This window comes from Podarcis raffonei, chromosome Z (genome assembly GCF_027172205.1).
Source record: "Podarcis raffonei isolate rPodRaf1 chromosome Z, rPodRaf1.pri, whole genome shotgun sequence".
Taxonomy (NCBI): Eukaryota; Metazoa; Chordata; class Lepidosauria; order Squamata; family Lacertidae; genus Podarcis; species Podarcis raffonei.
Genome location: NC_070621.1, coordinates 7,976,012 through 7,988,302, shown reverse-complemented (window position 1 = coordinate 7,988,302; position 12,291 = coordinate 7,976,012). Strand labels below are relative to the sequence as shown.

The following is a 12,291-nucleotide window of genomic DNA, read 5'->3' as shown; positions in this document are numbered from 1 at the left end:
TGAGAAGGCATGTAGGTGGAGGCTGGTTCAGGTTGGTGGGGCAGCGCCCCATTTGCTCTGATGGACCAGCCTCCACTGTCACTTTGTGAAACTGTTGGAGGGAAGTGGTTATTTATCTATTTTATTTATTTCACCCCACCTGTGAATCTCTTCCTATGAAATTGCCTCAGAGAGATTTAACAGTAAAAACGTCAGCAATAAAAGCATGTGTAAAGCAATTTCATATACATGAAAACAATTGAGATAAATTCATCTATGAAACCAATTTCGAATATGAGACAGACTGGATTAAAGAACAAACAAACCCTCTCCACTTAAAAGGTTTTCTGAGGTTTTAAATGGTCTGCTTTCGAATTATTGTGGTTTTAAATTGTTGAGGTTTAATTTGCATTTTTAATTGCCTGTGTTGTATATTTTTATCATCACAAGCTGCTTTGAGACTTAGATGGTGAAAAGCAAGCTTGGAAAAGCAAGGTCAGAAAGATAAGAGAGACAGTGCTTGTCTGATATGTAATGGGAGGCAGTTTCAAAGGGTTGGGGCCACCACACTTAAGGCATTATTCCTATATCATATGGAATGGATTTCTTGATGTGGTAGAATCTGGAGGAGCCTCACTCCTGAAGAGTCAGTTGAGTATACAATGGGTGAGGCAATATTTTAGGTATTCTGATCCAAACCTGACAATTAATTATATTACTATACCAATTGCATACATGAATGCATGATGGATAGCTTGCATTATATGTTCATTTTCAGCAGATTTGGGGCACCAAGCTTGTCCATACAATCATAATAACTTCTTCAAACCTGAATAAGAAAGCAGAAAAGAGTCTGAAGTAATTTCCACTTAGGTCTTTTAGCAGAGCGTGAAGCCCTGCTTTTCCAAAATTGTTTGGAAGCAGAATTAAAACTATGTTTCCACATGGCAGTTGATATAAACACTATATTGTCCGGCAGTGCTCTTGTAATACTTATTCTGGACTAGTCCTGTTCAGTGAAGATCCTATGCAATTTTAATTAGAAGATTCGGTCTCCAGATTCTGACTCTAATTGCTTTCCATTCAGCTTGCTAGCAGCTCTGTACTACATCTGTTATTTAGTCAGTTCATGTTCAATGGTGGGGAAGAGAGCTTTAATTGATGGTTTTCTCTAAATTTCTGACTGTGAAAAATATTTTATTCATTTAAGGCATTTGCTACCATCTTTCATAGAATCATAGAACGGTAGAGTTTGGAGGGGGTTCGAAGGGACCCCAACCACTGCAATGCACAAATCTCAACTATTGCATCCATGATAAGTGGCCATCCAATCTCTGCTTAAAACTTCAAAGAGAGAAGAATCTGCAACCTCCCAAGGGACACTATTCCACTGTTGAACAGCTCTTACTGTCAGAAAGTTCTTCCTAATGTTTAGTTGGAATCTGTTTTCTTGTAACTTGAAGCCACTGGTTTGAATCCTACCCTCCAGAGCAGGGGAAAAACAAGCTTGTTCCCTCTTCTATGTGACAGCCCTTAAGATATTTGAAGATGGCTATCATATCTCCTCTCAGTCTCCTCTTTTCCAGGCTAAACATACCCAGCTCCTTCAACCGTTCCTCACAAGGCTTGGTTTCCAGACCCTTGATCATCATGGTTGCCCTCCTCTGCACATGTTCTAGCTTATCAACATCCTTCTCAAATTGGACACAGTATTCCAGTCTGACCAAGGCAGAATAGAGTGGGACTATTACTTGGCTTGATCTGGACACTAATTTTGTTGGTTGATACAGTCTAGAACAGCATTAGCCTTTTTTGCTGCAGCATCACACTGTAGACTCATTTTAAGCTTGTGGTCCATCAAGACCCTCAGATCCTTTTCACATGTCCTGATAGTAAGCCAGGTGTCCCCCATCCTATATTTGTGCATCTGCTTCTTCCTGCCTAAGTGCAGAACCTTACATTTGTCCCTATTGAAATTCATTTTGTTAGCTTGGGCTCAGTTCTCCAATCTGTTAAGGTCATTTTGAATTCTGATTCTGTCTGTGGCATTAGCTACCCCTCCTAATTTTGTGTCATCTGCAAATTTGATGAGCATCCCCTTAATCCCTTCATCCAAGATGTTGAACGACAACGGGCCCAGGACAGAACACTGCAGCAGCTTTCATACAATATATCTCATGGCACTCCACAATAAGAATTTACAGTAAAATAAATAATATAATTAAAATAGTACAAATTCTCCTACAACCTACAATTTTTAAAAATAGAACTACTTTACAAAAAATGAATTCATAATGAAAGGGAAACTGTTCTGAAGGTTCCTGTCTCTATCGTGGACTAATTAAGAGGCAATTCAGTAAAGTCATGTTCCTGCTGAACAGAGCCTGAAAAAGAAGCTGCAAGCTTCTACATAAAGGTACAGTAGCCCTGAAAAGACCAAAAAGTATTTTCACTGAGCGGACAGGCACTTCAGGTGCACTTTAAATCCTAAAAATCATCAGTAAAAGGGAGGGAGAATAAATCAGTGAAATGTGTCTGTGTGGCAACAGCATTGTTCTGAATTCCTATCTAGATAGCTGGTGTGAATGAAGTATTTGATCACAGTCAAACTTCCACTCAGTTATCGAGGATTCCTCCCTATCTTGTCTCACATTGCTCAGGGGTGCTGCCCTCCATGTATAAGGGAGGCAGCCTTAAACTGAATCAGACCACTGGTCCATTAAGCTCAGTATTGCCTACTGCTAATGATAGCAACTATCCAGGGATTCTGACAGGGGAAGTTCCCAGCCTTGACTGACTGATGCCAAAGATTGAATCAGGGACCTTCTGTATGCAAAGTAGACTCTCTATCACTAAACTACAGTTCTTCCCCTTTACTTTGCTGCTGCTACTACTACAATTACTGTCATTTACTGCTTAATGGCAAAATAGGTTTCCAAGTGGTTTACAAAGTCTTAAAGCATTTTATGCACACATTAAAATATGATCAAAATACACGAGCAAAGCAATACAACAATTTTTAAAAGGGCCTCTTGTATATTATCAGCTTGGAGGGGGAAGTCTAGGGAGCTTCATGAGGCAGGAGGGAAGAGGACACTTCCCCCAACTTCCATGAACATTCATAAGTTATTTTAGGATCAAAACCTCATGCGTTGTCTACATATAAATGTGCAGCACCATTTTTATTTTTATTTTTGCAAAATGCTCAAGGAGTTTTGTACACACACAAATGCTTCGGGCATCCCTACAAAGTTTCAGTTAGCAGGCAAAATTGTATTATGAGAAAACCAGAATAATTATTCAAAATATTTTGGGGTCCATTCTTTGTCCAAAGTCGTCAGAGGTGGCATGTAACACTTTTTAAAAAAAACCAAAAGCTTTAATTGCTAATATATTCCTCACACAATCAAGATCAAATTGATTTTTTTATTGATTACTGATTTACGTGTCAATGAGTCATAGATCTCATACCATAGATAGAACTTCTGTAGCAGGAACATTAATATATATATATATATATATATATATATATATATATATATATATATATAATTCTTCTCATACACCACAAATGCTGCTCTAATGTTGTTATTATCTGATATTTTGATCTTAAGTTTGAAATTTGGGATGTCGTGTGATTTGTTTGTTTGTTTGTTTGTTTGTTTAGTGATCCGCTTTGAGACACATGTGAAAAGTGGGGTATAAATTATGTAAGTGAATAAAATAAATAAATAAAGGAAAACAAAACAACAATTTAAAACTCTTGTCTCTCTCTCTCCCCCCCCCTTCCTTCCTCCATCACCCCTTACCTCCTTTGTTGACAGGAATCCATGGCTTGAGCTGCAGGAAAAACCCTTTGATTATCCCTGTCATTCATGACCTTAGCCAACATTTCTACCATACCCAGGCCATCCTCATCACCTTCAGCTCTCCGTTCGTGGCCATCTCTGGGGTGGCCTTGCGCTCCTTCCAAAACTTTGACCCCATCACCGTCAGCAGTTGCCAAAGCGGACAGACCTATAGCCCGGCTGAGCAGAGGTGAGTCCTTTCTTCTCTCCCCACCCCGCCTCTCTCACCCTCCCGTGTCTTTACCACCCATAGACTTCCAGCCTCTGTAGGCCTGATCAAGGGGATAATAAGAAGCAGGAGGAGAAAAGCTGTGCCTGACCTTTGGCATTGCCAGCAGAATCCATGGAGTTTCCCAGTGAATGGGAGCAGACGGGGCATTTAACCCACATGGGAAAATGTCAGTAGATTATTTCCACCTCCTTTGTCTCTCCTCGGCTTTCATGGTCCAGCTTCAATCTATGCTAGGAAAATCCTGGAAAAGAAGTCGCAACTCAAAGAGGGCAGGCTCTCTCTGCATGAAAGAAAGAAAGAAAGAAAGAAAGAAAGAAAGAAAGAAAGAAAGACCTTGATCCATTCTAACACAATCTTGCACCCCACTTCCAGTAGCTGTACATAATTCTTTTCACTTCCAATTTATTTTCACAGCAGTGTGTGTGTGTGTGTGTGTGTGTGTGTGTGTTTGTGTGTGTGTGTAGGATCAGTGGAGATCTGAGTTTGAAATCTACATTTATCTATATAGCTCACTGGGTGGGCTTGGGCATAACAGACCCTCCAAGCACTCCTATTTTCCAGGGACAGTCCTGAATTCACAGAAGCTCTCCTGGTTTTTTATTTGATCTCGGAATATCCCGCTTTTCCTTATGATGTCCCTGTTCTCATCAGAGGAATGTTGGAGGGCATGCAACCCCTGAGCCAAGGAGATAAGTAACTAACTATAAACCTTTGGAAGACATCTGAAGGCAGCCCTGTATGGGGAGGTTTTTGCTGGGGCAACACAGTCAGATGGGTGGGGTGTTGTTGTTGTTGTTGTTGTTGACACCCCCATTTTAATTGGAAAAATGTTGTAGGGTATGGTATAAACACAGGATGGTCTTGCACAGCACCTAATCTGACCTTTAAAACTCTTTGTGGCTTGGAATCAGGGAGTAAGTGAAGGGCCTCTCTTCTCCCCAACGTTCTTCCCATATACCATAGGTGTTGGAACCTGTGGGGCCCTCTGGGTGTTGCTGTGCCCCACCTTCCATCAGTCTCACTCAGCAAGGCCACGAGAGTTGTAGGGCAGCAACATCCTGAGTAGGCAGGGAGCCTCCAGCCCAAATGCAACTCTCCTGTCCTCTCTGTCTGGCCCTTGGGACCTTCTCCAGGCCACTCCTCCCTCTCTGCAGACCACACGCCTCACACCCAGGGTTTACTTTCCTTTTTCCTTTTGGCCTGGATGGTATGTATCCTTCCACTATTTTAATGCCTATTGGTTGCATAGACTGAGGATAGGGGGTGGGGTGCTAAGAATCTACTGTACAGATGTAAAATTAATTGTTGCACTCATTTTTGACTTTGGACTAGGGGTGGGTGATCCATTTGATTCAGTTTCAGTTAAAGTGAATCTACTAAACATGTGCTTTTTGACACACAATGGAAACCGAAACAGGGCTATCCTTCGAAATTCACACTTCTCTGAATTTTGCAATGTATCTTCCGGCCAAGCGAAGTGTGCAAATGTACACAAACTAAGACAGTGTTCCTGAAAATGCACATGTTAGTGAGAATAACATGCAAAAATTGCGTTATATTAAGGGAAATCATTTTGCAGCAATGTGCATATTGAGGAAAATTTATACCAAAATGTGTATATTATGACAAAATTGCATTAATATAATGATGAATTTTTCACAATGAATTCTTGTTTTAAAAATATAAATAAATTGCAAACTGGTTGGAAAATGTGGAGAAGTCAATTTAATTTAATGAGATCTTTGTTGATGTTTCCACACCAGTTTGCCATTTTCTTTTCTTTTATATTTTAAAAAGTCCAGTGGAAATTCACCAGTATTTTAGTGCAAATTTATCTAAATATGCCAATTTTTGTATGGAAGTTTGCCTAATGTACACATTTTTGCACAGCAATTTCCTTTAATATAATGCATCTTTCTATGCAATTTTCATTGATATGTCTATTTATACATACTTTAACCTTGTGGAGGCTTTACTGTACTTTACTGTTACTTACTGTGACAACTTCATGGTGAGTACTGGCACCTATTTTTCTAGAAAAAAAGCACTGACCAAAGGTATCAATCATAACAGCCTTAAAAATTAAAATACCCTCCTCCTTGCTTTTTCCAAGGGCAATTTTGTGTATATTTTGTACAGTGTTTATTGACGTATATAGGTGATGTTCAAAAGCATCAAAAACAATAAAACCCTCTTTTTTAAATTTTCAGATGTGGGTTGGAATTACTTTTTTTAAGTCAGTTATCATCTCGTATTTAATTCTTTTTCTCGAGCGATTGCATCGATTTGCCAAACCTTAAGAAAGGTGTCCTCTTGCAGAGATTCAAAGAGATAGTTCCATCAAAGCACTGGTTGTTACAGGAATAAGGCATCATCATTTAAAGAAGAATTCTGTACCCTTTTGAAAAACACACACACACCTTCTTCAAAAAATGGCTTCGGAATTTTGTAGAAGTGTGGCCTTGTTTTTTTGCCATACGAATTAAAACCCTTCAGTTTCCTCCCACCTTTTACTGCATTGGCACTGATTGATCACAAAGTGTATGCTTGAATGCCGTGATAAGAATTTCCGCTCCAACATTTTAAGCTCATAAGAGCTTAAAGGGAAGGCGGAGAAGCAAACTGAGCATGTGATTCTGCCACTACCACCCACCATCCCTTCGCCAATGCTTTCAGACATTTCTCTGCAGCAATGGGTCTTTCTCTGTCTCTGTCTCCTCCTGCCTTGGGACTTGGCCAGACGTCCATAAACTGGACCTCTCATTTGAAACTTGATCCGGCTGTTCACTGGGCTTCTGAGCTTACTCATCTCATTTCAACACAGTGATCAGAAGCCTTGTATCTAGGTCAGAGCATGTTGTCTGCATTGATTTTTTGTTTTATTTTATTTTATTTTATTGCTATGGATGCAACTATCTTGGTCTTCTTGATCTAATAAAAGGAGTAAATAGGTCTACCCCGAGTAGACCTATTGAAATAGGTGGTTAAAACTAGAGGAAGAAGAACATGCTAGATCAAACCAAAGGCTTGTCTTGCCCCACATTTTGTCCCCACCATAGCCACCCAAATTCCTAAGGGAAAGGGTCGTGGCTCAATGGGACAGCATCTGCCTTGCAAGTGGAATGTCCCAGGTTCAAACCCCAGCCGGAATTCACCATGAATGCCTCCCTTGTTCTCTTATAATGGCAATGGTGCCCACCTTAGAGGTGCTGGAACTGAGTTCTGGTGAGTTTCCGCTGAAAAAAAGCTCTGAACAGAGGAAATGCATAGCTATCATAACTAGTACACTTTATCATCTGTATAACAACAAAACTTTATTAGCAAAGCCAACAGGCCACAGCTGTACAAGAGTTAAAAATAAAAATAGAGATAAAAGGAGGAAAAGAACAGGCAAAAGATGGTCCGTCGGATGAACAAGTCTGTCACTCAGATGGTGGCCCTCAATTTCGCAGCTCTCTCGATGTACCTCGCGACCTTCTCTGTTATCTGACTTTCCGTATCAGATAATAGAAAATACAGTGTAATGTCTGATGAACGGCCGGGGTTGGAGAGAATGAGTGGAGTAATAATCTCATTCCTTAGGTCTTTGTAGAGGGGGCAAGAAAGAAGGACGTGAGACACTGTTTCCGTGTTACCATCTCCACATGGGCAGAGTCGTTTTTCAAATGGAGTCTTTTGGTAACGACCTTCGAGTACAGCAGAGGGAAGAACATCCCATCTAGCCAATGTAAAGGCGCGTCTGTATTTCGGGATGGTTAGTTTAGACAAGTATGAAGCTGGAGAGTCAAAATGAGAAGGGGGAAAGTAGGTATACCATGGGCACAGTTTCTTTAAGATGGTCAGGTTGTTTTGTCGTTCGATGTCTTTCAGGCGCTGGCCTATTAGACTCTTTGCTTTGATGAGGCCCATTGATAATAGGGACTGTGAGTGCAGACCGCATGTAAGGAGTTTTTGATGCACGGTTTTGAACCACTTGCTTTTGTGAGAGTCTTGCATTACTAAAGGCAGTAGACCAGGTGGATTCAGATTAAGACGAAGCCAATAGTTGAATGTTCTCTGCCAAGTCCGAGTTTCCACAGATGGAAGGCAGGCCTCGAGTCTTAATGCTGCGTTGGGAACACAGGGGGGGACACCGAGAATCTGCCTTAGAAATTTAGACTGGACAGACTCAAGACTGGAGCAGTGGTTCCCCGTCCAGATTTGGGCCCCATACAGTAACTGCGCCAGAGGTTTTGCTTGATAAACTTCAAGGGCTGCTGGGATGTATCTGCCCCCCTTCGTGTAGAAGAAGCGGGACAGCATCTTGATACTTTGAGCTGCTTTTTCTTTGGCACATTTTTGATGGACATCCCAGGACCCAGTCGACTGGAAAACGATACCCAGATATTTGAAGGCTTTGACTTGTTCAATTGTCTGGTTATCCATCCTCCAGCTATACTGTCTGTGTTTCCTTGCAAAAACCATAGTTTTGGTTTTCTGATAGTTTATTGCAAGTTGCTCTCTCCTACAGTATGCTGAGAATTCACCTATGAGCCTATTTAAGCCTATTCTTGTTCGGGATAGGAGTATCGCATCGTCAGCGTACAAAAGCACTGATATTGCTTTGTCAGCCAGTTTGGGGGCGTGGAAGTCCGGAGATGACAAACAGTTAACCATATCGTTGATGTAGATGTTGAATAGAGCTGGGGCCAGGATGCAACCTTGCTTGACCCCCTTACTGACAGAAACTGGTCCTATAAGATGGCCGTTTAACGAAGTTCTTACATGCAGCACCGTGTCTTTATACAAACAGCTCATCAGAAATAATAGTCTTTTGTCTATACTTGATGTGCTCAATTTATCCCAGAGTCTTACACGTGGAATTGAATCGAAAGCAGCCTTTAGATCGATAAAGGCTGCATATAGCACCCCACGGGATTTTTTGGCATATTTGTCAATTAGATAGGCTAAGATGAAGCAATGGTCTATGGTGGATCTGCCTTGCCTGAAACCCGCTTGCTCTTCCGCTAGAATGGCTTCAGTTTCCAGCCAGCTAGTTAGCTTGGTATAAAGATGTTTGGCATATAGTTTGCTCGGTATAGGCAGAAGGCTGATTGGTCTATAACTTGCCGGGTCTGTCATGGGTCCTTTTTTATAGATTGGGATAATTATTGCCTCAGACCAACCATCTGGGAGTAAACCCGTTGAGTCGATCCAAGAAAATAAAGACGCCAGCAGGGGGGCCCACCAGCCAATGTTGGACTTCAGAAGTTCAGCAGGGATGTAATCATTCCCTGGGGCCTTGTTGTTCTTTAGTTGTGCGATTAAATTCTCAACATCCTTCGCAGTTACTGGTGGCCAATGAGGTAGGTCCTCCAATTGGATGCATAGTTTGTAATGTTGGGCTTCCTGGTCATAGAACAAAGATTGAAAATGGCGCAACCACTCCATTGGTTCCACTGTACAGATGGAATTAGTACGCTCCTGGTCCAGTAGACCAGATATGGTTCGCCAAAAACAAGTAGTATCTTTCTCGTGCGATGCCTTAACCAAACTGTGCCAAGCGGCTCTTTCAGCTTCCAATTTCTTTCTCCTTAGTAATTGTTTGTAAGACCGTCTCAGATAAATATAAGCATTAAGTAGGGGGGCAGTCCCTGATTTCCTGTATCTCCAGTAAGCTGTTCTCGTTTGTCTCCTTGTTTGCCTGCACTCCAGGTCAAACCAGCTAGCTCCGTCCTTTGCCCTCTTTGTAGCGGAGCAATGTATCACTGTTGTTAAATGGGGTTTCAATCTTTCCAAAAGTAATTTAAAGCGTTCCATGATCGCAGCTACTGAATTGCCTGATACGATAGCGGAGCGAATACGCTTTAACTCCACTGACTGAAGAAGGAGGGTTAGATTTTCATTCAGTATTGGGGACCATTTAAGTCTTTTGGGGGCAGGTATAACCAAATTTGCAGAAGGTATATATTGTGGCTCGGCAATAGAATAGTCAAAAGGCCGACCTGCAAGCTCTAAAATTAGAGGCAGGTGATCACTCAGAATATTGTGGCCCACTTGGAACTTCCTTACAAAGCTGTGAGCAAATCTTGAGATTAAGATATAATCTATAACATCTATCTATATCATCTGTATAATTGTTCGTTTCCTTGTTAAATCCGTCCAAGTTGGTGGATATCATCACACCTTATGTTAGCGAAATCCCATGTGGAGACACTTTTGAAATTTGCCAATGCCACGTTGGGCTCCTAAAGGTATGTGTGCTGAAAGCTCAGTCAACGTTCTAGGTGAAGGGTCCAAGAGTCCCACTTCTCCCCAAAGCAATGACACTTACAATGATTTATTTTTTTTAAGGTAAACGGTGTCTTGCTTTCTATTCTCATTCTTCCCCGTCCTCCCCCTTCCCCTCTTACTTTTGCTTTTCTTTTGCTCTGAGTTTTCTACTGTATTCCCACAGACAGGTAGCCTGTGTTTTCCTTGCTGTGTAATTATGTCACTGCTCTGCATACTTTGCAGTTGGAAGAAAGTACACTTGCTTTTCTTGGTTCCACTAAACCTTGTTTTATTGCCATCCACCTTGCCTGGCCAGCCAAGAGCTGGCTTCTGCCAGGTGGACTGTGTTGTCACCCTCTTCAAGTTACATCTGTGCAGGTGCTGGTGGGAGGGCCTGCACATGGATGTAAAGCACTCCCTGTAAGAGTAGATTTGGTTCCTGTGTTTGATTTTGTGCCACATATGAAGGGGATACCTGTCACCTCAAAAGAGCCTCTCAGCTTCTCGAATTCAATCACCAGCCGCAAAACAGCAGCCTCTTAGTGTTTATCAATGCACTTCCAAAATCTTGTGCCTTTTGCTCATCCTGTGACCCAACCCATCTTATCCATTTTTGTTCTTTTCATTTTCTCATTTTTCCAATTATAAATTCAGTACAGCCCATTTACACATCATCTTGCAAATTCTTCTTCTTCTTAACAAAATGCATCAAAGTGTGTATACATGTTTTATGTTTTACACAAAACGCACCAAAAAACCCATGTGTTTCTCTTACTATGCATAGTTCTGCCCATTTTTGCAATAAATTTCTGTATGTTAATATAGTGCATTTCTGTACATCATTTTCACTTAATTTGTGTGTGCAGTCTCCCCCCCCCCATATATGGCTTTTTGTACACATTTTGTTTCTCTTGGGGGTGAGGTGATAGTGAAATGCATGACAGAAGTTTGAACCCATGCTGATTTCACAGCATTTCCCAAACTTCTGAGTTCATCCCTTGATCTCTTGATGAGCTTATAATGTTGTCAGCGACCCCAACCCAAATTCTTATGACTATAAATAAAATACAGTTGAGATATATTGATATATAGTCAACATTTATTAATGGCCAATCTCCATGACTAGGAATCAAACAATGTTAGGGGAAATAAAACAGCCTGTTAAATACTGAGTAGCATCATTGGAAAGGGAGTTGAACTCTGCACACGCCCATTGGCATTTCTGAGGCACCTAGTTCCTAATTAAATTGTTCGCAGTATGCCTTGCACACTTCTTTTCCACCCCTAGCCACTTTTTGATCTGGGGGAGGACCAGTACTGACCACTCTGGGAAGCCCAGCTTTAACAGATACACTGTGACATTGTCACAACTGCGCCATGAATCATGGCAAAAATCAGCTTAAAGCGCTGTGCTGCAAGTGGTCAGTGGAGGCTGGTCCATGGGACAAATGGGGCATTGCCCCACCAACTCCAGTATGCCTCCTGCCAGCCCCCAGTGGCTCTGCCCCCCAGTGGTTCTGCCTCCACCTATTATTGGTCTACCTGCCTTCCACCCTGCCTCTCCCAATGGGCACCAGCCCCCACTGCAACTAGCTCATAAAGGTAAAAAGACAACCAGGCAGGCCTTGGGCAAAGTGCTCCCTTTCAATCCAAGGGCTTGCTGTGAAGGTAAATGAGAGCAGGGTGGTTGATCCTTCAGCAGACAGTTGGATGCTATAGAATACCAATGCAGTGCCTTCCATGCTAAAGTCAGCAATCATTAGCACTCCTTCCGTAATGTTTCCCTCCCCAGTTTCATCTCATAGTATTGATCTCCTTGCGTTCCTCTCTCGCCTTTTCAATCTTCCAAATGGAATAATGGGGGTGGGGGGTTTTGGCAATTAGGAGCTTAGGTATAATTCAGCCGAGTCCTGCTGAATCTTGCTGAAACATAGTCCTTGAAAGGTTTGGCGAGGGAAGAATTTTGCATGTTGTAAGGAT

The 12,291-nt window shown here is 41.7% G+C and overlaps 1 protein-coding gene across 1 annotated transcript in view; it reads left to right on the top strand.

Annotated features, from left to right (window-relative positions):
• PAPPA (pappalysin 1) overlaps window positions 1-12,291 on the top strand; it is a 243,424-nt gene that overhangs the window by 167,608 nt on the left and 63,525 nt on the right. Inside the window, exon 13 of the mRNA XM_053373806.1 lies at window positions 3,804-4,017. Coding sequence (XP_053229781.1) covers window positions 3,804-4,017 — 214 coding nt within the window. The remainder of the gene's footprint in view (window positions 1-3,803; window positions 4,018-12,291) is intronic.